Raw genomic sequence first — 26663 nt, 5'->3', positions numbered from 1 at the left:
AATTGGAATCGAAAACCGGTTATTATTTACAACCGCTAACCAGCATTTCGATTCCTGGGAATCATTTGCCAGATTTGTCAATAATCCCCTTATCAATGCCAGTGGACGCGCGTGACGTCACCACACACTTTTATGTATGAGAAACTATGACAACAGGGCAACTTGCAAAGTTGATATTTTATCAAGGAAAGGAAACACTACCAGAAAAATTAGCAAACACAGAATGTGAAAAATTTGAATGGATGACACATTTTTGAACACGCCATCCGAGTCGGAAGTGGCCTTTTTGTTTATTGCCATTATGTGATCATAGCATTCTCGCTCGTTCGTCTGTGTTGGTAGGTTTGAATTTCCCAACCAATTTAAAGCTGAAATATCACCACAAGACTACATTTGGCTTGGGCTTCACAGTGGAAGAGGGGTTAGTGTGTTTGCCTCAAAATACAAAGGTCCTGAGTAGTCCTGGGTTCAATCCCGGGCTCGGGATCTTTCCTTGTGGAGTTTGCATGTTCTCCCCGTGGCTGCGTGGGTTCCCTCCGGGTACTCCGGCTTCCTCCCACTTCCAAAGACATGCACCTGGGGATAGGCTGATTGGCAACACTGAATTGGCCCTAGTGTGTGAATGTGAGTGTGAATGTTGTCTGTCTATCACTGTTGGCCCTGCGATGAGGTCGCGACTTGTCCAGGGTGTACACCGCCTTCCGCCCGATTGTAGCTGAGATAAGCACCAGCGCCCCCACGACCCCAAAGGGAATAAGCGGCAGAAAATGGATGGATGGATGGACATTTGTCTTTGTAATGTTATTTTTTCTCTCCTAATTTGAGTTACTTTCCTGCAATTCTTACTGGGGAGTCACGAGTAGGGAGGCTCTCTGTGTTTCCTGTGTGATTACTGTGATGTTTTTTCGTGGTGTGCAATACCGATGTTACTGTTTTTTGTTGTGTATTTGATCTTTTATCTATACATTCTTTATTACTATTTTTTTGTTTTTCATTACACTTCTGTTACTGTATGTAAAAATGTGCACTGCAACAATGTCATTTCCACACGGTTGGATGAATACAAGTCTATCCTACCCTAAATATAAAGTACTTACCGACACATTAGAATTGCGACTCTGCTTTGAAACATGAATTTAGAGTGAGAACTGACTGTGTTGTTACTGAAAGTCATATTCACACAGGTACCTTTACTTTTACACTTGTATGATTAAAGATAAACTTTGATGATAGCAACAGTTATGTCAATCTATGGATTATTTCTATTTCAATAATTTCATATTGTAAGAAACTATGGTAATCTGTACAAGTCAGTTGACCGCTGTGTTGGAATATGTGGCGCTTGGCATCAGATGTTCCACTCGGTAAGTTTACATCCACATACGTTAATCCAATTACTTACTGTCATAGTTTGTTACACTTCTCTGTAAAGTTTACACTACATGTTAACTGGGACTCATCCAATCTTTGACCAACTGTGTGCCTCCAAAACCGCAAGGAGCGATTTTGAACATTACAGCGAGTTGAGGTGTGTGGGTTTCTCAACAAAGAAGAACGATGATCCATGCTGGTCAAAAGGACAACATAACTTTCTATATCTCTTTCTATATCTCTCGTAAGTAATGTTTTAATGTTTATACGGAGAGTTAAATTAGTTTGACTTCCTATTGATTTTGTAAGTTTAACCCCTCGACAATTTTTTGATAGGTTTACACTGTAAAAAAAAAAACTATTTTTATGGTTAATTTACTCTAAATTTCTACTGTAATTTTTCTACTTTTTTTAAATAGGTTATAAAACTGTATAATTGAAGACATTATCTGTAAATAAACAAACCGCCTGTTATTTTAAGTAATATGCCAGTAATGACAAACTATGTATATTTCTATATTTTTTTTACAGAAAAATACCCCATTAATTATACATATCATTTTTTGTTTTCTCAAATTACTTTCAAATTGCTGTAAAATTACATTAACTAACTTTCATTTAATATGTAGCTTGTTATATTAAAGTCTATGTCCATACTAACAATCTAACAGTTTTATATGTAATTTTAAGGTAAATCTTATTTTTTTAAATATTCATGTGTATTTTTATATTCAAGTTGAAAAATATATGTAGCATGTTATATAAGGGTTTATGCTCATACTAACAATTTAACATTTTTCTCTGTAATATGATACAGGTTCGTGACTGCAAGACATAATTGATCAACAGCCAACAGCCATACAGGTCACACTGACGGTGGCCGTACAAACAACTTTAACACTGTTACAAATATGTGCCACGTTGTGAACCCACATCAAACAAGAATGACAAACACATTTCGGGAGAAAATCTTCACCGTAACACAAAATAAACACAAAAGAACAAATACCCATAATCCCATGCAGCGCCACTCATCCAGCTAACACCCCCGTAACCTCCAAACCCCGCCCACCCCAACCAACGCACGGCGAGGGGCGGTGATGTGGGGTGGTGGCGGGGGTGAAGCTCGGAAGAGTAGCGCTGCATGGGATTCTGGGTATTTGTTCTTGTGTTTATGTTGTGTTATAGTGTGGATGTTCTCCCGAAATGTGATTGTCTTTCTTGTTTGATGTGGGTTCACAGTGTGGCGCGTATTTGTAACAGTGCTAAATTTGTTTGTACAGCCCCCGTCAGTGTGACCTGTATGGCTGTTGAGCAAGTAGGTCTTGCAGTCACTATTGTATGTCCAACGAAACCTTATACGACATGCATCTCAGTCGGCACGCTGTTTGTATGGGTGAATGAGCGAACGAGACGAAAGGTTGTCTAGGACGATGAGGGCAGAGCTGTCCTGGCACGCCCTTCAAATACTTGTTCGGGCGAACGTCGGGACAATCCTTCGCGAGGGTCACAAGAAGTCTCTCTGGAGGATTGGCAAGTATGTTGCCAGGTCAGGATAGTCATTCAAAGAATGTGAATCCACTTTTCACGTAGTTTCTGCATCCAGTGGCCCCCAGGTAAATTGAGTTTGAGACCCCTGATCTTAACAATTCAGAAAAAATCTGTAAAATAATGGTATTTTTCTGTGGAACTGCCAGCATTGTCACTTCATTAAAGGTGGTTGATCGTAATAATTTAGAAAAACTTTTCAGAATAAAGGTATTTTTCTGCAGATCTGTTTGCATTGTCACTTTATTAAAGGTGGTTGATCTTAATAATTTAGTAAAAATCTGTAAAATTACAATATTTTTACACAAAACGTTTAAATATGTTTTTGATCATTATTTGGTTTACAATGTTTTACTTTAATTTTATGGTTTTCGTTTGGCACCCGTAGCTGCCAGTAGATGACCGTTTTTTTACAGAATTTTTTTACAGTGTACTTTAAGAGAGAGACGCTGATTTTCAAGAAAAAAAAATAAGATTATAGATGAATTTGTATTTGATTGAGGGAAATACTGAAAAATGTGACTAAGCAGTTTCTGTTGGAAGCTTTGTTAGCAGAAACAAAAGTCTGATGTTTCTTGTAGTTGGCCAATTCTCTTTATAGGTATTCGGCAAATCCTGAAGATTTTGAGGCTGTTGATTAACAAATCCAAGTTTCACCCCCCTCGACAGAAACTCTACAACTGAAATTAGGGCCCTTAAACTGGATTAAGGTTGGGCATCATGCATCGATAAAAAACGGAAATAACGTTCAGATTTGTAATTTAGTTTTGATGCCCGACCGGGTAAAATAGTCACTGAACAACAAACAAGAAAGAGATGCCACCAACAAAAAATAAATAGCTGCTAACAGCGAAAAAAGAAATATGTGCCACCATTGAAGAAGAAATAGCCAGCACCAACTAAGAAGAAATAGACGCCACAAACCAGGAAAAAATCGCCGCCGCCAACCAAGAAGAAATAGCAGCTGCCAACAAAAAAAAGTAGTCACCACCAACAAATATTAGTCGCCTCAACAATGAATCAGCAGCAAGTCTCATGACAATTAAACACCGACAGTGTTCAGGAGCGCCCAAACGTTGGTTTGACTTTGTAAAATAAATAGATGAATAAAACGGCTGTTAAATCGTTTAAAGGAGGGTGCATGACAAATATGATGAAACACCTACGCAGTCATGGTGTGCATATTAAAGTGTCTGATGGAAATTAAAGTCTCTGATGCGCTGTGGCCTTGTACCTCTATCAGTCAGAATTAGGTGAGGAAAACAATAAATGGTGTCCGTCTTTTATGTTAATATTGAGGCAGAAAACAAATGATGCTACTGCTAATATCAGATAGCATCAGGCAGTCTACAATATAAATGTGTAAATATTTTTTTTCATGAGGCTTTCAAAGTAAACACATCACAAAATATTGCAATGACATGAAGGCCGAAACACTTCAGAGAAAAGAAAAGGTAAATACACAAATAGACAAGACACTATTAGTCTCTTTATCATTTAAAATTGGCTGGTAAGCAGGTAAATACAGTTTATACAGTATTCAGTTTCTTATTTTTAAAAGGGAACATTTTTGTTTAGTTAATAAAGGGGACATTTAATCCAAAATAACTCTGGTAAAAGCCCCGATTTAAACCACGCAAACTGTTATGGTGACCCTGCCTATTTAGGAATGGAGAATTGTTTACAATTGGAACAGAAACCAGTACGTATTTCTGGACAAAGCGCAACGGTTTACAAGGCGCAGCCACCACTAAGTTTTATAAGATAAATATATTTTCATATATTTGCTCTTACCGCTGATGTCGCCGGTAAGAGCAAACTTATTACCACAATTTTCTCACCGAAAACTGCTTGTTGACATTTGTTAGGGATCCATGTTCGCTTGACCGCTCAGATCCATTGTAAAGCTTCGCCTTCGTAAACTTTAAACAAGGAAACACCGACTGTGTTTGTGTGGCTAAAGGCTAAAATCTCGCACCTCCATCTTTCTACTTTGACTTCTCCATTATTAATTGAACAAATTGCAAAAGATTCAGCAACACATGTCCAGAATACAGTTTAATTATGCGATTAAAGCAGACTACTTATAGCTTGGATCGGGCTGGAAAATAATGTCCGCTACAACCCGAGACGTCAAACGCACGCGTCATCATACGAGTCATCATACCACAATGTTTTCAACACGACACTTCGCGGGAAATTTAAAATTGTAATTTAGTAAACTAAAAAGGCCGTATTGGCATGTGTTGCAATATTTCATCATTGATATAAAAACTATTAGACTGTGTGGTCGGTAGTAGTGGGTTTCAGTAGGCCTTTAACTTTTTTCTTGTGTTAGGGTCGGCACCGGCTCGTTTTAGGTTTTAAATGCATACAAGAAACATATGCATTAGTTTATGACATCAAGGCTTTTTAACTTTGTCAGGAACCTCCATTTCAACTAAATTAAAACAAAAAATAAATTATTACATTTGTTGTGTTGCGGTCGTTTTTCACACAATGATGAAATATGACTATAAACCAATATTTGAAGCTCAAACTAAATTCATAAGTGTACTGTCAAGAAATCTAGTTCCTATTCCAACCATGTGAGCTTTAGGAGAGTTTCTTTTTGCCTCTTTTCCTCCTACAACTGCACAAAAAAAAAAAGGAGACAGGCATGTCCAAACATCTTTGGTCAATTCAGTATTTGGTGTTGCTGACTTGCAGAGTGCATTGCAGAGGAAGGAATTTCTTTTTGGTAGTTTGTATAATAAAAAGTAGTTATCTTACATCAACAAAACTTTAAAAGGGTGTGATATGAACATTTTGATTCAAAATCCAAATGGGGATTCAGGATTTTTTCAAATTACATCATTTATCATAATTTTTTGAATCCTTGAAAACTGCTCAAGAATATATGGAGACAGAGCCATGTCAGGGTTTCCCACACATTCATTTATTTGTGGCGGCCCGCCACGAAAGAATTACTGGCCCGCCACAAATAAAAAAATAAATAAATACAATAAAATAAATATATATATATATTTTTTTTATATTCGGCTTTTGACTCGCTCGACCGCTCATAAAAGCAATGGGACTCTGTCTGTGAATGGAGCTTGTAATTACATATTATATAAATATGTAAATATTATGTAAATATGTACATAGAGTGTTGTAATTATATTCCAACTACACGTTCTTCTTGGTCCTCGCTGCTGACACCCCCCACTCACGCCGCCCGACCACACCACCCCAAATAGATGCCTTACCTGTGGGAAACACTGCGTGCATAAACTCTATTTCATAGTTGGTCTCAAACATGGTGCCCTATGGTCACCTGAGAGGCTTTAGACCAATTAGAGAGAGTATGGCCAGAAAATCTTTTAAATTATTGGTCAAAAGCCCCTCATAGGGCTCCATGTTTGAGACCAACTGTGAAACACAGTTGTCCAGGAGGGTTGCATATGACATCAAATCCGTCTTTCTTTTTTGCGGCTTAATTCATATGATAGTCAAGCAACTTGAGCCTAGCATTGAAACAAGTGAGAGTGAGTGGAGAGTCTGAGCAGACAATGTGACATTGCTGATCTGTTCTTGCGTGCTCCAGTTGTTCAAATAGGAAAGAGCTTCATAGAGTCCTGAATTAATTGGTTCTTAAATGTAATAAAGTTAGGAGAAAAAACAAAAGTGCGTCCAAGGAAATGTCTTTTAAAAATATAACTTTCATCATCTTGTAAAATACAAATGGACCATGCTCAAATCTGCAGCAATCACTTTGTAAACTATTTGTTTGAACAATTGATTTGTTTGAGAAGCTTTCTGTGAGGCAATCGAATTTGTTCCCTACTATATTAGTGGTGTTTGAAAGCAGAACTTAACATAAAAAAATGATAATACATCATATTAGTTGGTGTTCTTTTTGTGTTTGCTATGCCTAAATGTAACTACCAAAACCTGGTTGTGCAAGTAAACTGATGTCATGTTAAGTCTGAGTACAAAATATTCTGATTGTTGGTCCAATCCACCGTATTTTTGTTACAAATTTTCATAATAGAAACTACAAATTTAGTTATTGTTGAGCAGAAAAGCCAAGTGCTTTATTTGACATGGATGACCACATTACAGTGTATTTGGTGATATTTGTTAGTGTTAATAAAATACACTAAATTAATAAATCTCTCGTAGGCTCATCATCATATACTGAATTTTGATATCGCTAAACATTGCTGAACAGGGACATCTATAACTAAATAATGGGACTTACATATGAACTTCACACCATAAAAACAACTGCAGACATGAATTGTAGATGAGACAAAGTTGTAGCAGGAATTGAATTGCAAATAAACGTATCCTTTTTCTCATTAGTGTCATGAACAAAGCAGCACGGCACTCGTCAATCAAACACGTTACTTACCGATGCACAAAATCATCCAACATTGTCTTATGGATTAATGTTTAACTTGTGGACTCATCAGATGTAAAGACATGATGTGCTTTTCTTCTCTAAATAATGTAAGTTTCAAGTGAAGTGAAGTTGTGGCGAGCAGAACATTTTGGTGTACATAATTGGTTTAAGTCATTAAACATTATTTTTTTTAAGAGTGTATAAGTCCACTTCATCCCATTTTAAGCATTTTTTCCATAATAGCTTATATATTTGCCTCTAAACATTTCAAAATATGGATTCAGGACAGGTAGCCTAATGGGACCTGGGACCCCTAAGTGTCCAGATGTGCCTCGAGGTCATGTGACTGCAATGAAACCTTTAGACGGCTGTGGATGGAGGAGAAGGACATTACCGCCCTCTACAGGACGTATATAAAATTGTGTGTTCCAGCAGTAACTAAAGTAGATGTTTGAAAAATTGTTATTGATACATCGAATATTATGACTATCAAAAAACAAAACAAATATTTTCAATATAAGTTAATAGCGTATTATTAAAGATTTACTTGCTATCTAATACATTGAAAGAGTTGACTAGGTTGTACTTCCTTAAATGTCCCTTATCATTTTTTTAAATAAATGAAACTGGTCATATTGTCAAAAAAATTGTCAGCATAAAAGAATACAATTTCAGTGGGTCTTGATTTTTTTTGAAGTGATAGAGGCCTTAAGCCTATGGTTTTACAGAGTGTATGTATTGCAACATGTATTGCATGTTGCAATACATGTATGTATGTATTGCAACTTCAGTGTTCTGTTCACAGTTCAAGAGCTGCCGAACTGGGTTGAGTTCAGCTCTCATACCTTCCTTGAGAATGGGGTTGTTTAGTTTGTGTAGGCTAACTCTAATTTTCCTCCCTGGATCAACAACATAGGTATGTTAAGTAAGTCACTTAGGCTGTTTACCTGTTCATCCACCAGTCAATTATGTCAAATTCCAATATATGCAAAGGGTGTAGATCCATGATGGAAATGTCTGACAGGAACTATAATGTATATGTTTGTAAGTCAAACTTAAATAAAGTGTTTTCCAGGATAGAGACATGAATTAAAGGCCTACTGAAACCCACTACTACCTACCACACAGTCTGCTAGCTTATATATCAATGATTAGATATCAAGGGGGAACATTATCACCAGACCTATGTAAGCCTCAATATATACCTTGATGTTGCAGAAAAAAGACCATATATTTTTTTAACCGATTTCCGAACTCTAAATGGGTGAATTTTGCCGAATTAAACGCCTTTTTATTATTCGCTCTCAGAGCGATGACGTCACAACGTGACGTCACTTAGATGGTCAGTCCGCCATTTTCTCAAACACATTACAAACATCGAGTCTAATCAGCTCTGTTATTTTCCGTTTTTTCGACTGTTTTCCATACCTTGGAGACATCATGCCTCGTCGGTGTGTTGTCGGAGGGTGTAACAACACGATCAGGGACGGATTCTAGTTGACTTACGTGGAGTGTGCTTCGATTAGCACGACATGCTAATCGATGCTAACATGCTATTTAGGCTAGCTGTATGTACATTTGTAGCTATATTTGCATCCAGCCTTTCTCTCCACCCACATTTAATGCCAAACAAACACTTACCAATCGACTGATTTAAGTTGCTCCAGTGTCACAAGATGCGAAAGTCCCGATCGTTTGGTCTGCACATTTTACCGGCGATGCTAAGGCAGACATGGCACAGAGATGTACGAACATCCTGCGACACTCAATCGAAGGCAATCGCCGAATAGCGTCAATAGCTATTCGCTCAATAGCTTAAGTTTCTTCTTCAATTTCGTTTTCGCTATCTGCCTCCATACTCCAACCATCCGTATCAATACATGCGTAATCTGTTGAATCGCTTAAGCCGCTGAAATCCGAGTCTGAATCCGAGCTAATGTCGCTATATCTTGCTGTGCTATCCGCCATGTTGGCATCACTAAATGAGGTCACAGGAAAATGGACGATGGATTTAAAGATAGCGAAAATCAGGCATTTTAAAGCCTTTTTTCGGGATATTCCATGATGGGTAAAATTTTGAAAAAAACTTCAAAAAATAAAATAAGCCACTGGGAACAGATTTTTATTGGTTTTAACCCTTCTGAAATTGTGATAATGTTCCCCTTTAACATTGCAACACATTCCAATACGGCCTTTTTAGTTTACTAAATTGCAATTTTAAATTTCCGGCGAAGTGTCCTGTTGAAAACGTTGCGGTATGATGACGTGTGCGTTTGACGTCACCGGTTGTCGCGGACATTTTTTTCCAGCCCGATCCAAGCTATAAGTAGTCTGTTTTAATCGTATTATTACACAGTATTATGGACATCTGTGTTGCTGAATCTTTTGCAATTTGTTCAATTAATAATGGAGAAGTCAAAGTAGAAAGATGGAGGTGGGAAGCAGTGTATTGCAGCTTCCTTTAGCAACACAAACACAACCGGTGTTTCCTTGTTTAAAATTCCCGATGGTGAAGCTTTACTATGGAACAGAGCGGTCAAGCGAACATGGTTCCCGACCACGTCAACCGGCAGGTTTCGGTGAGAAAACTGTGGTAATAAGTCGGCTCTTACCGTAGACATGAGCGGAGCTTGCGTCCTCCTGCAGCTGCGGACTATTACCTCCTCCCACCGGAGACACTGGCGGTCACCACACCCGTGGCCACACCCCTCCGACTTTCAGGTACCATAAAACACTAAAACACTAGTAACACAATAAGCAGATAAGGGAATTTCAAGAAGTATCCTTGTAAATGTGTCTAATAACATCTGAATCGCTCTCACTGCCCTCGCCTTTTTTTTTTCAAGTCCTTCACTCTCACTATTTTCATCCTCGCTGAAATTGTCGCTTTTTTGGTCCGAATCGTTCTAGCTGCTGGTGGCTATGATTGTAAACAATGTGAGGATGTGAGGAGCTCTACAACCAGTGACGTCACGCGCACATCGTCTGCTACTTCCGGTAAAAGCAAGGCTTATTTATTAGCGACCAAAAGTTGCGAACTTTATCGTCGATGTTCTCAACTAAATCCTTTCAGCAAAAATATGGCAATGTCGCGAAATAATCAAGTATGACACATAGAATGGACCTGTTATCCCAGTTTAAATAAGAAAATCTCATTTCAGTAGGGTTATATACGGATAAAAAAAACCAAAGGCCCCTTGGACCTACCAGTAGCTCCCTTTCCGAGAGCCGTGAGAGGGGCAGTAGAAGTCAAACAGGGGAGGGGGAAAAGCAGGGAAGGAGTAAGGGTGTTTAAGCGGGAAGGAGGAAAAGGATATAGCTCGCTCAACCGACACCCTGCCCTTCACTTCCCTCCCCTCCTTTTCCTCCAAACAGCAAAAACAAAGCGCACAGTTGCTGCTCTGGCACACAACCAACATAATCCATCTGCTTTCCCCTGTCTGTTATTTCCTGAACAAAAGCACATTCATCCGTGGCGCAAGTAAACTACACAACCGAATGTGTTTTCTTATTGTACAGAATGAAAGCAGCGGACGAACAACAAATCTTACATCATTGACATTACATTACGCATAACCAGTTTTTTAGGTATAAAACTTTTCAGAGGCATAAATATTTCCCACACGGCACACAATATGTGGGGAGAGGAAAAGCACCCCCCCCGCCGTAAAAAAACAAAAACAAAAACAAATTCTCACAATAGTACCAAGGAGAAGCCAGCGCTAGAAAACCCCTTACAAGTTAAGTGGTCAAAAACAGAACCACTAAGCCTTCTCATTGAAATACAAAAACGGACAGAGCCAAGTGGGTAAGATGAACGCAGTATGCCGCTATGGGGAAACGGTGCTATAGAGTGGAAGTGTTAATGCTGTACTTCAACCATTAACTTTACTCATTCAAACCCTTAAAATTATTCTTGTTCTACTTGTCGTGAAAACTAAAGGTGTTTGAATTGGGCCATTTTAGGACTGTATTTTTTTTGTGTGAAAATGAAAATGATAATTTAAGAAATAAGATATATTATCGTAATAGACAGACAGAAAAACTACAGTAGTCCTGAGTTCAATCCCGGGCTTGGGATCTTTCTGTGTGGAGTTTGCATGTTCTCCCTGTGACTGTGTGGGTTCCCTACGGGTACTCTGGCTTCCTCCCACCTCCAAAGACATGCACCTGGGGATAGGTTGATTGGCAACACTAAATGGTCCCTAGTGTGTGAATGTGAGCATGAATGTTGTCTGTCTATCTGTGTTGGCCCTGCGATGAGGTGGCGACTTGCCAATCAATCAATCAATCAATGTTTATTTATATAGCCCTAAATCACAAGTGTCTCAAAGGGCAGCACAAACCACTACGACATCCTTGGAAGAACCCACATAAGGGCAAGGAAAACTCACACCAAGTGGGTTTTCCTTGGTGTGAGTTTCCACCAAGGAAAACCTTGGTGGAAACCTATGAGAATCTTGGAGAGGACCATATATATGGGCAACCCCCCTCTGTCCAGGGTGTACGCCGCCTTCCGCCCGAATGCAGCTGGGATAGACTCCAGCACCCACCGCAACCCCAAAAGGGACAAGCGGTAGAAAATGGATGGATGGATGGAATTAGTAGGGACAAGTGACAAAACCTTAATAGCCAGACAGAAAAACTACATATACAGTGGGGCAAAAAAGTATTTAGTCAGCCACCGATTGTGCAAGTTCTCCCACTTAATTTGATGACAGTGGTCTGTAATTTTCATTTCATAAGGTACACTTTAACTGTGAGAGACAGAATGTGGAAAAAAAAATCCAGGAATTCACATTGTAGGAATTTTAAAGAATTTATTTGTAAATTATGGTGGAAAATAAGTATTTGGTCAACCATTCAAAGCGCTCACTGATGGAAGGAGGTTTTGGCTCAAAATCTCACGATACATGGCCCCATTCATTCTTTCCTTAACACGGATCAATCGTCCTGTCCCCTTAGCAGAAAAACAGCCCCAAAGCATGATGTTTCCACCTCCATGCTTCACAGTAGGTCTGGTGTTCTTGGGATGCAACTCAGTATTCTTCTTCCTCCAAAAACAACGAGTTGAGTTTATACCAAATAGTTCTATTGTGGTTTCATCTGACCACATGACATTCTCCCAATCCTCTGCTGTATCATCCATGTACCCATTTTGGTATAAACTCAACTCGTCGTGTTTGGAGGAAGAAGAATACTGATTTGCATCACAAGAACACCATACCTACTGTGAAGCACGGGGGTGGAAACATCATGCTTTGGGGCTGTTTTTCTGCTAAGGGGACAGAATGATTGATCCGTGTTAAGGAAAGAATGAATGGGGCCATGTATCGTGAGATTTTGAGCCAAAACCTCCTTCCATCAGTGAGAGCTTTGAATGGTTGACCAAATACTTATTTTCCACCATAATTTACAAATAAATTATATAAAATTCCTACTATGTGAATTCCTGGATTTTTTTTTCTTATTCTGTCTCTCACAGTTGAAGTGTACCTATGATGAAAATTACAGACCTCTGCCATCATTTTAAGTGGGAGAACTTGCACAATCGGTGGTTGACTAAATACTTTTTTGCCCCACTGTATATCTAATAGTGTTAACTTTGACAGCAGTTTTTGATTGAGTTTTAGTCAGTCTTTTGACCTCAATGTATTTTAGTTTTAGTCGTATACATTTTTAGTTTTACTAAATTCCTTAACATTTTGGTCAACTAAAATTATAGTAATTTTTGTCAACCAAAAAGTATATAGGATAACATAATTTTGAAAATGTCTTGATACCACTTTTATTACGTATATTACATACTGTACAACATAATAATCAACTCCAAACATAATAATCAACTCCAAATAACTTAGAGGTGTAGTGCATGAAAATATGTGCGCATGTTTATGGTCATATACAAAAACAAACATTTTATTCTATACTGTGTGTATAACTACACTGGGTGTGTCTTGACATTTTTCACCTTCAGAGACGACTGCGATCATTGAGCTAAAAGGCAAAAGATAAATGCTGGAAGGTTTGCTTGTACTTCACCTCAAAAGATGCTCAGTCAACCACCTGCAAAAAGTGCTTAAAGGTGATATTGTAAATAACTTAATTTTCCTCAATTAATGTAGGTTTAACTTGCAAACGTTGTTGGAACAAAAGTCTGAAATTGTGACAGTTGTATTGTATTGTACTGTCGATTTCTGTTTTTGCTGTGCAGAATGTAAGCATTTAAGGTATAATGTTGCACCTTTTTTTGCACTCTCTCTGGGTTCTGTATTGCTGCTTGTTTTGCTGTGAAAATTTGTTCCACAATTTGTTGTGGATTTTAATTCACAGTGATTAATTTGTTTCCTTACTGTCCCCAACATTTACCCTTATACATACATAAACATGCACATATAAATATAAAAATAAGAAGTAAAATTTTTCTCACCTCATTGATGAATTTGATGCACTCCAGAAACATGTAATCATGGTGATGTTCATTTACCACTCTCTCATCAACAAAGTGGCGAGGGTCTAGAGTTGGGTGATCTACAGGAGGAGACAGGGATGCAAGTGTATATATTCACCACCAGATGTAACAATTTTCCTTTATGTTTACGAGCTCTGCACCACTGAGGTGATGTAGAGATATTCTTGGCACATTTACACTCCAGTGTATCACATTTCTTATAGTAATGAATGCAAAAAAATAATTCCTCACAAATCTACATTCAGCACCCCCTAGTGACCGAAAAAACGCTATTTAAGCTACTTTTGCAACAAAAATAAATCCCATGTATGAAAGTAGAATACTTTGTTGCTGTGCTTGTAACTCAGAGGTTCTCTCTTAAGACACAACTATTTTCATTAAAAAAAATACCTGTAACAGATCCAGGCTTAGGGGCAGTTTTGATATTTATGTGTGCTACACTGTTACCAACACTGAGCCTGGTCCTCCAAACCCGAAATCTCGGGTGAATAAATGGGATCAATGAAGATGGGTTATCAATGTAAATATATATAGTATTGTTACAAAGATGGATATTTGTATTGAACGGACTGATGTATACTTTTGTTGCATTTTCTCTTCTATACGTTGAACAAATCACTTATTCCTTACAGAATTTATGCAAGAAAATGATCTCTTCCTGTTTGTTCCTTTAAGTCTGGGCAAACAGCGCACCTCTCTCTGCTGCTTGCTCAGGCTGGCTCTGCCCCTACCCCTCCTGCTTCACTGAATACTGACACTATTTTTCCACAAACATCTGCTTGTAATGTCAGTTATTTTTTGAATTTTACATTTTAAAGTTAATAGTTTTTTTTATATCATAACTTTTTTTTGCTATTTTGCAATATCTGCTTTTTTTCTCAAACAATTGTCTGTAGTAGAAGAGAATAAGGGAATATTTGTTCATTCATGTTCTGTTACATCATTGTTTGTATATAATAATAAAAACATTTATATGTATCCTGTGTTGTGAAAACTATCATCTAGAGCAGTGGTTTTCAACCTTTTTTCTGTGAATTTTTTTTTTTAATTCAAGTACCCCTAATCAGAGCAAAGCATTTTTGGTGAAAAAAAGAGATGAAGAAGTAAAATACAGCCCTATGTCATCAGTTTCTGATTTATTAAATTGCATAACAGTGCAAAATATTGCTCATTTGTAGTGGTCTTTCTTGAACTATTTGGAAAAAAAGATATAAAAATAACTAAAAACTTGTTGAAAAATAAACAAGTGATTCAATTATAAATAAAGATTTCTACACATAGAAGTAATCATCAACTTAAAGTGCCCTCTTTGGGGATTTTAATAGCGATCCATCTGGATTCATGAACTTAATTCCAAACATTTCTTCACAAAAAAAGAAATCCTTAACATCAATATTTATGGAGCATGTCCACAAAAAATCTAGCTGTCAACACTGAATATTGCATTGTTGCATTTCTTTTCGAAATTTATGAACTTACATTCATTTCTTGTTGAAGTATTATTCAATAAATACATTTATAAAGGATTTTTGAATTGTTGCTATTTTTCAATAAATATATTTAAAAAGGATTTTTGAATTGTTGCTATTTTTAGAATATTTTGAAAAAATCTCACGTACAACTTGGCATACCTTCAAGTACCCCCAGGGGTACGCGTACCCCCATTTGAGAACCACTGATCTAGAGCAGTGGTCCCCAACCTTTTTGTAGCTGCAGACCGGTCAACGTTTGATCTTTTGTGAAGAGGGGGGGATTTTATTTATTATTATTATTTTTTTTCTTTGTACTAAAAAAGGGAGTTTTTTTTGAGTTGGTGCACTAATTGTAAGTGTATCTTGTGTTTTTTATGTTGATTTAATTAAAAAAAATAAAATATATTTTTTTTTAAATAAATAACAAATAAAAATCAATAAAAAATTATTCTGCGGCCCGGTACCAACCGAGCCGCGGCCCGGTGGTTGGGGACCACTGATGTAGAGGCCAATTCAGAATTAAAAAAGTATTCAATCCTAGGGACATTACAGACCAAAAGTTCCAGACCTAAAGCGACCCCAAGAGGGACAAGCGGTAGGAAATGGATGGATGGACCTGTATTTACTTGGATTAGGATCGATACCAAAATTCACAGTATTGCAATCCCGGGTGCTCTAACAAAATCAAATAAGAAGAAGCATAGCAACCAACCAACCACCTTAGCAATGCCAAGAAAAACAGTCAACATCGACAAGGAGAGGTAATGGTGGTGATCTAGGGACTATTTTCAAAATAAAAATCCAAAATTAGAAAAGAAGAAAAGACTGCTGAATAAATAATGGAGACAGCATAAACACAGACTCTATAATCTACTGGGTGGTCTTGAAGTGGCACGTTATAACCAAAGTAGCCACAATACAGTACTTTTATTTAGCTTCTTCATTGAATACTTTCTGTTGCACGTCACAATTCATGGAGAGACGACTTACGAAGTGTCTGTATTACCCACAGACATGAAGAGATTTAATTTCAAATATAAATGCGTTTAATATTTACGATTGCTGACACCGACTTGTTTTGGAACCAATTATAGAGACGTCGTCACTCCAAAAAGAGAACTGCACTTTTTTCTGGAATTTTGCCTATCGTTCACAATTATTATGAGACAAGAGGATCGATGCATTATTTTTTATGCATTCTAACTCTTAAATACATGTAAATCATAGTCTGCTTACAATGGAGTAAACAGGAGGTCCTCTTATCCAACTATAAAGCCCTCTAAATAACCATCCAAAAAGTGATAACAATACTCCATTTACATTTCGTAACCTGTATTTTAACCAAGTATAAGTGAGATCGTTATCATAAGCACTAACGCAGACAAACTATTTTTTGTGACGCATTGTCAGAGAGAACTATCTAGCTTGTTGCTGTCATGAAGACATCATGAGCTGGTGAACTATGTTCTTGCCTTGGAGCTATCCATTCATCCATCCATCCATCCATTTCAACCGCTTATTCCCTTTGGAGTCATGGGGGACGCTGGTGCCTATCTCAGCTACAATCGGGCGGAAGGCGGGGTACACCCTTGACAAGTCGCCACCTCTTCGGAGGGCCAATACAGATTGACAGACAACATTCACACTCACATTCACACACTAGGGCCAACTTAGTGTTGCCAATCAACCTATCCCCAGGTGCATGTCTTTGGAAGTGGGAGGAAGCCGGAGTACCCAGAGGGAACCCACGCATTCACCGAAGGACATGCAAACTCTACACAGAAATATACCGAGCCCGAGATTGAACCCTGACTTCTCAGGACCTTTGTATTATGAGGCAAACACACTAACCCCTCTTCCACCGTGGAGCCCGCCTTGGAGCTACTGAAAGTTTATCCTACACTGACCAAAAATATAAATGCAGCACTTTGGTTTTTGCTTCCATTTTTCATGAGCTGAACTCAGAGATGTAAAACTTTTACCACACTTGGAGAACAACAAAGCATGTTTATTAGAATTTGTCTTTATTAGCCAAATTTTTTTGTGTTTTATATTGATATCAAAAAGTTGTGGATTTGTTCATTTCACAAAGTTACTTTGAAAACCATACTTCCATACCTCCTGGGAAGTGAGGGGAGCAGTGGGCAGCAGCGGTGCCGCGCCCGGAAATCATTTATGGTGATTTAACCCCCAATTCCAACCCTTGATGCTGAGTGCCAAGTAGGGAGGCAATGGGTCCCATTTCCCAAATCACAACCTACCTAGGCCACTGAGTAGGATAATTGAGTATGAGTTGAGTATAAATGATGAATGGGTTGTACTTGTAAAGCGCTTTTCTACCTTCAAGGTACTCAAAGCGCTTTGACACTACTTACACATTTACCCATTCACACACTGATGGAGGGAGCTGCAATGCAAGGCGCTAACCAGCACCCATCAGGAGCAAGGGTGAAGTGTCTTGCTCAGGACACAACGGACGTGACGAGGTTGGTACTAGGTGGGGATTGAACCAGGGACCCTCGGGTTGCGCACGGTCACTCTTCCACTGCGCCACGCCGTCCCAAATGAGTATGAGTTGGGAAATTGCGTAAGATATAAATATAAATGGAATACAATTTGCAAATCATTTTCAATCCATATTCAGTTGAATATGCTACAAAGACAACATATTTGATGTTCAAGCTGATAAACTTTTTTTTTTTGCAAATAATCATTAACTTTAGAATTTGGTGCCAGCAACACGTGACAAAGAAGTTGGGAAAGGTGGCAATAAATACTGATTAAGTTGAGGAATGCTCATCAAGCACTTATTTGGAACATCCCACAGGTGTGCAGGCTAATTGGGAACAGGTGGGTGCCATGATTGGGTATAAGAACAGCTTCCCAAAAAATGCTCAGTCTTTCACAAGAAAGAATGGGGCGAGGTACACCCCTTTGTCCACAACTGCGTGAGCAAATAGTCAAACAGTTTAAGAACAACGTTTCTCAAAGTGCAATTGCAAGAAATTTAGGGATTTCAACATCTACGGTCCATAATATCATCAACAGGTTCAGAGAATTTGGAAAAATCCCTCCACGTAAGCGGAATGACCCAAAACCAAGATTGAATGACCGTGACCTTCAATGCCTCCGACGGCACTGTATCAAAAACCGCCATCAATCTCTAAAGGATATTGCCACATGGGCTCGGTAACACTTCAGAAAACCACTGCCACTAAATACAGTTCGTCGCTACATCTGTAAGTGCAAGTTAAACCTCTACTATGCAAAGCGAAAGCCATTTATCAACAACATCCAGAAACGCCGCCGGCTTGTCTGGGCCCGAGATCATCTAAGATGGACTGATGCAAAGTGGAAAAGTGTTCTGACGTGTCCACATTTCTAATTGTTTTTGGAAATATTAAACATCGTATCGTCCGGACCAAAGGGGAAGCAAACAATTAAGACTGTTATCGACCCAAAGTTCAAAAGCCAGCATCTGTGAAGGTATGGGGTTGCATTAGTGTCGGAGGCATGGGTAACTTACATATCTGTGAAGGCAACATTAAGGCTGAAAGGTACATACAGGTTTTGTAACAACATATGCTGCCATCTAAGCGCCGTCTTTTTCATGTACGCCCCTGCTTATTTCAGCAAGACAATGCCAAGCCACATTCAGCACGTGTTACAACAGCGTGGCTTTGTAAAAAAAAAAAAAAGAGTGCCGGTACTTTCCTGGCCCGCCTGCAGTCCAGACCTGTCGCCCATCAAAAATGTGTGGCTCATTATGAAGCGTAAAATACGACAGCGGAGACCCCGGACGGTTAAACGACTGAAGCGCTACATAAAACAAGAATGGGAAAGAATTACACTTTCAGAGCTTCAAAAATTACGTTTCCTCAGTTCGCAAACGTTTATTGAGTGTTGTTAAAAGAAACGGTGATGTAAGACAGTGGTGAAAATGCCCTTTCCCAACTACTTTGGTACATGTTGCAGCCATGAAATTCTAAGTTAATTATTATTTGCAAAAAAAAGTAAAGTTTATGAGTTCGAACATCAAATATCTTGTCTTTGTAGTGCATTCAATTGAATATGGGTTGAAAAGGATTTGCAAATAATTGTATTCCGTTTATATTTACATCTAACACAATTTCCCAACTCATATGGAAACAAGGGTTTGTTGGCTCTTACAAAGTCTGCATGATTTTCATTGTTTGTGATGAAGGGATTTGCGGTTCCTAGCTCTACGTCACGCAATGACGTGTCTGGCTTGCTCATTATCTCTCAAAATGGCTCGGGAATTTCCAGGAGATTGATATTTCTTTGATCATATCTAATTACTCGCTAACTTTGTAAGTCTTTCAGTGTCATACATCAGATATATGTGATAATAGTTTCAAAATAGAGGCAACTTGTTTTTCCACTCTACTGGTACTTTAAAATGAGCAAATTACAAAAATATTACACGTTGTTATGAAAGTGCATGTTACTACAATACATATATGCTAAAGCCTGGAATATACTCTTGCATAGGCAACACCATATTGCCCCTTCCCCCCCGTGTACCCTGCTGCAAGGCTTGCATGCACCGCCAAAAAATCCTAGGTTCGCGTTGCCGGCGACACAGAACGCAGAGCTGTGATTGGTCACTTTTTGCCAAGGAGGATCCCTAAATACAGGCAAGCAGAGTTTTTGCTTAAAATGCATAAACTGTTGCAGTGATATATACCAGTGCTTAAACATTTGCAAGAAAACTGATGTGTATTTAATATCCCAATGAGCTCTAAAAATAATTACTAAAGGTATCGTTATTCAGATTATTGTGTTGTTGCGTCCAGAAGAAATCACAACGTACAACACTCTTTTCATCTTTTATTGTCAATCTTGTGCTATCAACAGGTTCAATTCTGACAAATTAACATTAACACCAGAATATCTTTAACTTACAATTTAACAGTTTTATTTACATGATAGCTCTCTCTTGTCCCATGTCAAGAATGGCCTAATAGCGTTGCAAATAACAATAGCGTCCTCTGCCGCGACTCGTTAAGAAGTTGTACAGTCCATCTTAGCGAAGGTATTTTCCTCTGGTTTATAACGTCCATTTATTAATCACATGTGTTTAGCTTGACAAAGTAAACTGATGATTTTGAATGATTAGTTCCACTGTAGACAAAGCTGTCGATATTGTTGTTGTCGTCTATTGTCACTCTCCATAAGAAAGAAACAGTATTTAGTCAAAAATATCTGCTGTTGGTCCTTCTTGGTACACTGCCCCTTAGTGTTTTGGAAGAGAATTACAAGTCTGGCACTACACCCCACAGCTGTATCAATCAAACAAGACGTGGTCAGACGGAACGCAATCTGCGTAACGCAAGAGTATACACCAGGCTGTACAGCATGTATATAAAACGTTCATGGAGGTGTTCCCGTGTTTTTTAGGTGCTTTATTGGCGGAATAGAGTGACTTCCATAGATTTACTAGTTAGAATGCATACAAAAAAAGGAAAAACAAAAAAAGTGCAGTTCCCTTTAACACACCTCAGACTACAATCCGACAATTTTTAAGACAAAAGATAATCGAGTGTTTGCTGTCTTTGGTTGGAAAGGGGGAAATCAGGACAAAACAGCGCACCTGTATTTACAGTTGTGATCAAAATTATTCAACCCCCACACAATTTTGGTGTTTTAGAGAGTTGGACATTTATTCTGTATTTTATTTATAGTTATATCAAAGAAAGATATGTCAAATAGACAAATGCAACTTAAATTGTAACACTGTATTTTACAAAATACCAAAAAAGGACATTTTTCTTAATATCTCATTGACAAAATGATTCAACCCCCTAGTTACATGCATCTTTAGTACTTAGTAGAACACCCTTTGGCAGTAATTACATACTTCAAACGTGATACATAACCGGACACAAGCTTCTTGCAACGATCTACAGGTATTTTAGCACATTCCTCTTGGGCAAAGGCCTCCAGTTCAATCATATTCTTGGGCTTGCGTGCTGCAACTGCCTTCTTCAAGTCCCACCACAGGTTTTCTATAGGATTTAGGTCTGGCGACTGTGAAGGCCACTCCAGGGTCTTCCCAGCCCTTCTTCTGCAATCACTCTGATGTTGATTTGGAGGTATGCTTGGGATCGTTGTCCTGTTGGAAGGTTCAACGTCTCCCAAGCCTCAGCTTCGTCACTGACTTCATGACATTTGCAGCTAATATATCCTGGTAGGAAATAGAATTCATAATGCCTTGAACGCGCTGGAGTTTCCCGGTACCTGAGGCAGAGAAACAGCCCCAGAGCATGATTGACCCCCCACCATGCTTAACAGTAGGAAAGGTGTTCTTCTCTTTGTAAGCTTCATTTTTTTCTCCTCCAGACATAACGTTGATTCATAGGCCCAAAGGGTTCAGTTTTGTCTCATCACTCCATAGAACAGTTTCCCAAAACATTTGGGGTTTGTCCTGATGATTTTTGGCATACTGGAGTCTATTTTCCTTGTGCCTGGTAGTCAGAAGTGGGGTGCGCCTGGGAGTTCTGGCATGGAGGCCGTCATCTCGTAGTGTGCGCCTTATTGTCTGGGACGAAACCTGCGTTCCCCCCTCTGCAATGTCCTGTTGTAGTTCCTCAGCTGTTACCCGGGGGTTTTTCACCACTGTATGCACACAGCATCCTCTTTCTACCACGCCCAGGTAGTGTTTCCACTGTGCCTTTAGCTTTAAATTTGCGGATTATGCTCCCAACTGTGTCTCTTGGAATGTGTAATGTCTTTGCTATTTTCTTATATCCATATCCTTTCTTATGAAGAGAAAGTACCTCCTCTCTTGACTTCTTTGACCACTCCCTGGACTTCACCATGTTGCAAATACACCATTGACCATCTACAAGAAGTTGAGCGTCACAGTCTTTTTCAATCAGTTTAATTGTTGCTCGTTATGGTTCTGATCACACGAAAATACCTTATTCAAATTCTGTTCTTAAGAGTTATGATCTTCAAGGGGTTGAATAATTTTGTCAATGAGATATTAAGAGGAATTATACGGTTTGGTATGTTACAAAATATAATGTTGTAATTCAGGTTGCGGTTGTCTATTTAATGCATCTTTATTTGATATGACTATAAACAAAATACGGAATAAATGTCCAACTTGCTAAAACACCAAAACTGTGAGGGGGTTGAATAATTTTGATCACAACTGTAAGTGTGTACCCCGCTTCAGTTCTTCCTTAGATCGTTCCGTAGCTTTTTAGTGTGGTCAGCACAAGATATATAAAAGTGACAGGAACAAAACTGCATAGTTTTTAAGAAGGTTTGAGAGATTTTCAAGTTTCTTACCAACAAATTGCGCACTGCCCCATATGAAAGGCAGAAACTGGAAGTCATCGAGGCCCCATACACCTTGGCTTCCAGCCGGTTCCATTCTGTAGGTCCTCTGAAGTTTCCGCATCACAGAAAGATACCTTAAAAAAAACATGACTTTGATTTAAAATGTTAAATGTTAATCAACTTAAAAATGTGTAGGTTTTAGCACTTGTATAGTGTCTCCTGGCAGACAATATTTTCAACTATGCGCTACTTTGTATTAGAAATGTCAACAGCGGAGAAAGTATGTGCATTTATGAGCCAGCCTGCTCCACAAAAAGAGGGTGGAGAAAAAGAAGGAGCTTATTGACTACTTTGTCAGACTACGATAGCGGACTAGCGCAAGGCTCTTTGCGTAAACCTTAAGCTTATATGGAGAAATCCGCTGACGCCACACTGGGGGAAAAAAACTTTAAAACTTGGGCAAATTTCAAATACATTTTTTGGTGGAAATATGAAGGAATGAAAGATAGTTTCATAAACATCTCTGCCATGTTTCCATGTTTTGATTTCACATTTTCTGGACTTATGCAGATCCACAATACACAAAAAAGGTACCACTAGGTAGGAAAAGTTGGTTTTGCATAATAATAAATAATAAATAAATGGGTTGTACTTGTATAGCGCTTTTCTATAATAGGTCTCGTTACCTAAGCAGTACAAACTAAATAAATCGATTTGTACCCCATTTGTAATTTCCCTAAATAAAACAGTCCAGAGTTTCATACTTTGCACTTTCATTTGTTCTTTAATGATTTTTATGTCACAAATGTGCAGCTTCCCAATTGTATAGTTGTCTTTGAGGAACAACATGAATTAGGCCACAAGCGAAAAAAGTGTCTAAACTTCTAAATGGTAAGATTTTTTAACAGTCATTTTAAGGGGCTCTAATATGCAAAACCAACTTTTCTAACCTGATGGTATCTGCCTACGTGTATTTGGGATCTGCAAAAGTCCAGAAAATGTGAAATCAAACAGTGAAGAAATTGCAGAGATATTTATAAAACAATGTTGTTTTCCTTCAAACTTCCTCCAAACGGTCCTTTTGGAATTTATCAGTCGTTTAATATTATTTTATGTTCGAGAATTAGTAGTCCAAACAATTTAATGTCCATGGCACGACACTAAGGCCAAAAATGCTCTGTTGTTGTTTTAGCCAGCACAAGTCGATATACAAACTTTAGGCCTCATCTGAGTTAGGAAAGTAGCTTACTTTTAACTTGTATGATTAGTGGTAATGCACCTTCAATTCGGTGGAAGACTTTTTTCGTGTGTGTAAAGCACTTCAAATAGCTGTGCTTCAGAAACCTGTGCCAGTGTGAATATAGATTTACCAATAAAGTACTTTTAATGGCGGGCTCAGCGACGACTATTTATTGCAATGGAGGAGACAATGAAATGGTAATTCATAACAGTAGGTTAGAAATGTTGTTAAAGATACTTTTGAAATGTTAACTAGGTTTGTTGCCTAACTACCTTAGCCTTATAATGTAGGACAACTGCGTCATCGTCCTCCAGCAAAATAATGAATCCATCCATCCATTATCTACCCTGATTTTCCTAAAAAAATACTTCTAATTGGATCAGTGCGGACTGTGTTTGGCAATGGACGTGTAAATTACATAATCCGTTATTAAGTTTGCAATATCAAATGTAGCGTAGATGATAGCTTTTAGCCTCTATTGTATAAAACTTGAAGCAGCTGAGCAGCGAGTTCTTTACATGATATAGAATAGTGAAGCCTTTTATTGTCAATATACAGGATCCAGCATTAGAAAGTTACAGACTCAGTAGAAGTTTAATTATTGCACATGTAATATGTCACTATATTGATGATTAAGGACCTGATCTAGTAAATGTTTGCATGTACGAAAACACATGCAAACTTGATAGATTATGCAAAGCTGATGTCCTAAACATGTGTGCAGAATCAGGTGCGCAATTCATCCCTGTCTGTCTTCATGAATATGCAGAATATATTCTGATCATCATAACGGCAACAATATTGGAAGGAGAACATGCATTCAGCATGTGCATTGTGATTTATGAAGGCTCATCACTATACAGTGGGCGCTATTTTGTGTTTTTTATTTAGTATGTCTGAAAACCACAAACCCTGTTTCCATATGAGTTGGGAAATTGTGTTAGATGTAAATATAAACGGAATACAATGTTTTGCAAATCCTTTTCAACCCATATTCAGTTGAATGCACTACAAAGACAAGATATTTGATGTTCAAACTCATAAAATTTATTTTTTTTGCAAATATTAATTAACTTATAATTTCATGGCTGCAACACATGCCAAAGTAGTTGGGAAAGGGCATGTTCACCACTGTGTTACATCACCTTTTTTTTTTTTAACAACACTCCAAAACGTTTAGGAACTGAGGAAACTAATTGTTGAAGCTTTGAAAGTGGAATTCTTTCCATTCTTATTTTATGTAGAGCTTCAGTCGTACAACAGTCTGGGGTCTCTGCTGTCGTATTTTACGCTTCATAATGCGCCACACATTTTCGATGGGAGACAGGTCTGGACTGCAGGCGGGCCGGGAAAGTACCTGCACTCTTTTTTTACGAAGTCACGCTGTTGTAACACTTGTCTTGCTGAAATAAGCAAGGGCTAGCATGACAATGTTGCTTGGATGACAACATATGTTGCTCCAAAACCTGTATGGACCTTTCAGCATTAATGGTGCCTACACAGATGTGTAAGTTACCCATGCCTTGGCCACTAATACACCCCAATACCATCACAGATGCTGGCTTTTGAACTTTGCGCCGATAACAATCCGAATGGTTATTTTTCTCTTTGTTCTGAAGGACACCACGTCCTCTGTTTCCAAATATGATTTGAAATGTGGACTCGTCCAACCACAGAACACCTTTTCACTTTGCATCAGTCCATCTTAGGTGAGCTCGGGCCCAGCCAAGTCGGCGGCGTTTCAGGATATTGTTGATAAATGGGTTTGGCTTTGCGAAGTAGAGTTTTAACTTGCACTTACAGATGTAGCGACCAACTGTAGTTACTGACAGTGTTCCTGAGCCCATGTGGTGATATCCTTTACACTGATGTCAGTTTTTGATGCAGTACAGCCTGAGGGATCAAAAGTCTGTAATATCATCGCTTACGTGCAGGGATTTCTCCAGATTCTCTGAACTTTTTGATGATTTTACGGACCGTAGATGGTAAAATCTCTAAATTACTTGCTATAGCTCATTGAGAAATGTTGTTCTAAAACTCTTCGACAATTTGCTTACAAAGTGGTGACCCTCACCCCATCCTTGTTTGTGAATTACTTAGCATTTCATGGAAGCTGCTTTTATAACCAATCATGGCACTCAAATTTTCCCAATTAGCCTGCACACCTGTTGGATGTTCCATATGTTTGATGAGCATTCCTCAACTTTATCAGTATTTATTGCCACCTTTCCCAACTTCTTTGTCACGTGTTGCTGGCATCAAATTCTAAAGTTAAAGATTATTTGCAAAAAAAAAAAAGTTTATCAGTTTGAACATCAAATATGTTGTCTTTGTAGAATATTCAACTGAATATGGGGTGAAAAGGATTTGCAAATCATTGTATTTTGTTTATATTTACATCTAACACAATTTCCCAACTCCTGGGGATAGGTTGATTAGCAACACTAAATTGGCCCTAGTGTGTGAATGTGAGTGTGAATGTTGTCTGTCTATCTATGTTGGCCCTGTGATGAGGTGGCGACTTGTCCAGGGTGTACCCTGCCTTCCGCCCGATTGTAGCTGAGATAGGCGCCAGCGCCCCCCGCGACCCCGAAAGGGAATAAGCGGTAGAAAATGGATGGATGGATGGAAACGGGGTTTGTACATGTAAATTGACGCAGTGACACAAAGGAGGTGATCGTGCAGCAAAAACAGATGATAGACAGAGAATCCTCAATCCTACATGTGTGTATCAACATATTTGGACTGTCATAAATAAAAAAATATTACACATATTGTCTATTCAGCACTATAATTTCATAGCTGCCGGATGACTTAAGGGGCTGATTAAAACAAATTACATAGATGCATTTTGCTGTC

At 38.4% G+C, this 26663-nt stretch overlaps 1 protein-coding gene across 1 annotated transcript in view; it reads right to left on the bottom strand.

Moving 5' to 3' along the window:
- Nucleotides 1-26663, bottom strand: part of ptpa (protein phosphatase 2 phosphatase activator) — a 102068-nt gene that overhangs the window by 52011 nt on the left and 23394 nt on the right. The window contains exons 7-8 of the mRNA XM_061876776.1: nt 22574-22698; nt 13740-13840 (exon numbers count right to left, since the gene is read on the bottom strand). Of these exons, the coding sequence (XP_061732760.1) occupies nt 13740-13840; nt 22574-22698 (226 nt within the window). The remainder of the gene's footprint in view (nt 1-13739; nt 13841-22573; nt 22699-26663) is intronic.

The sequence above is a fragment of the Nerophis ophidion genome, linkage group LG17 (assembly GCF_033978795.1).
Source record: "Nerophis ophidion isolate RoL-2023_Sa linkage group LG17, RoL_Noph_v1.0, whole genome shotgun sequence".
In the NCBI taxonomy this organism is placed as follows: Eukaryota; Metazoa; Chordata; class Actinopteri; order Syngnathiformes; family Syngnathidae; genus Nerophis; species Nerophis ophidion.
This window is presented reverse-complemented; position numbering and strand designations above follow the sequence as displayed.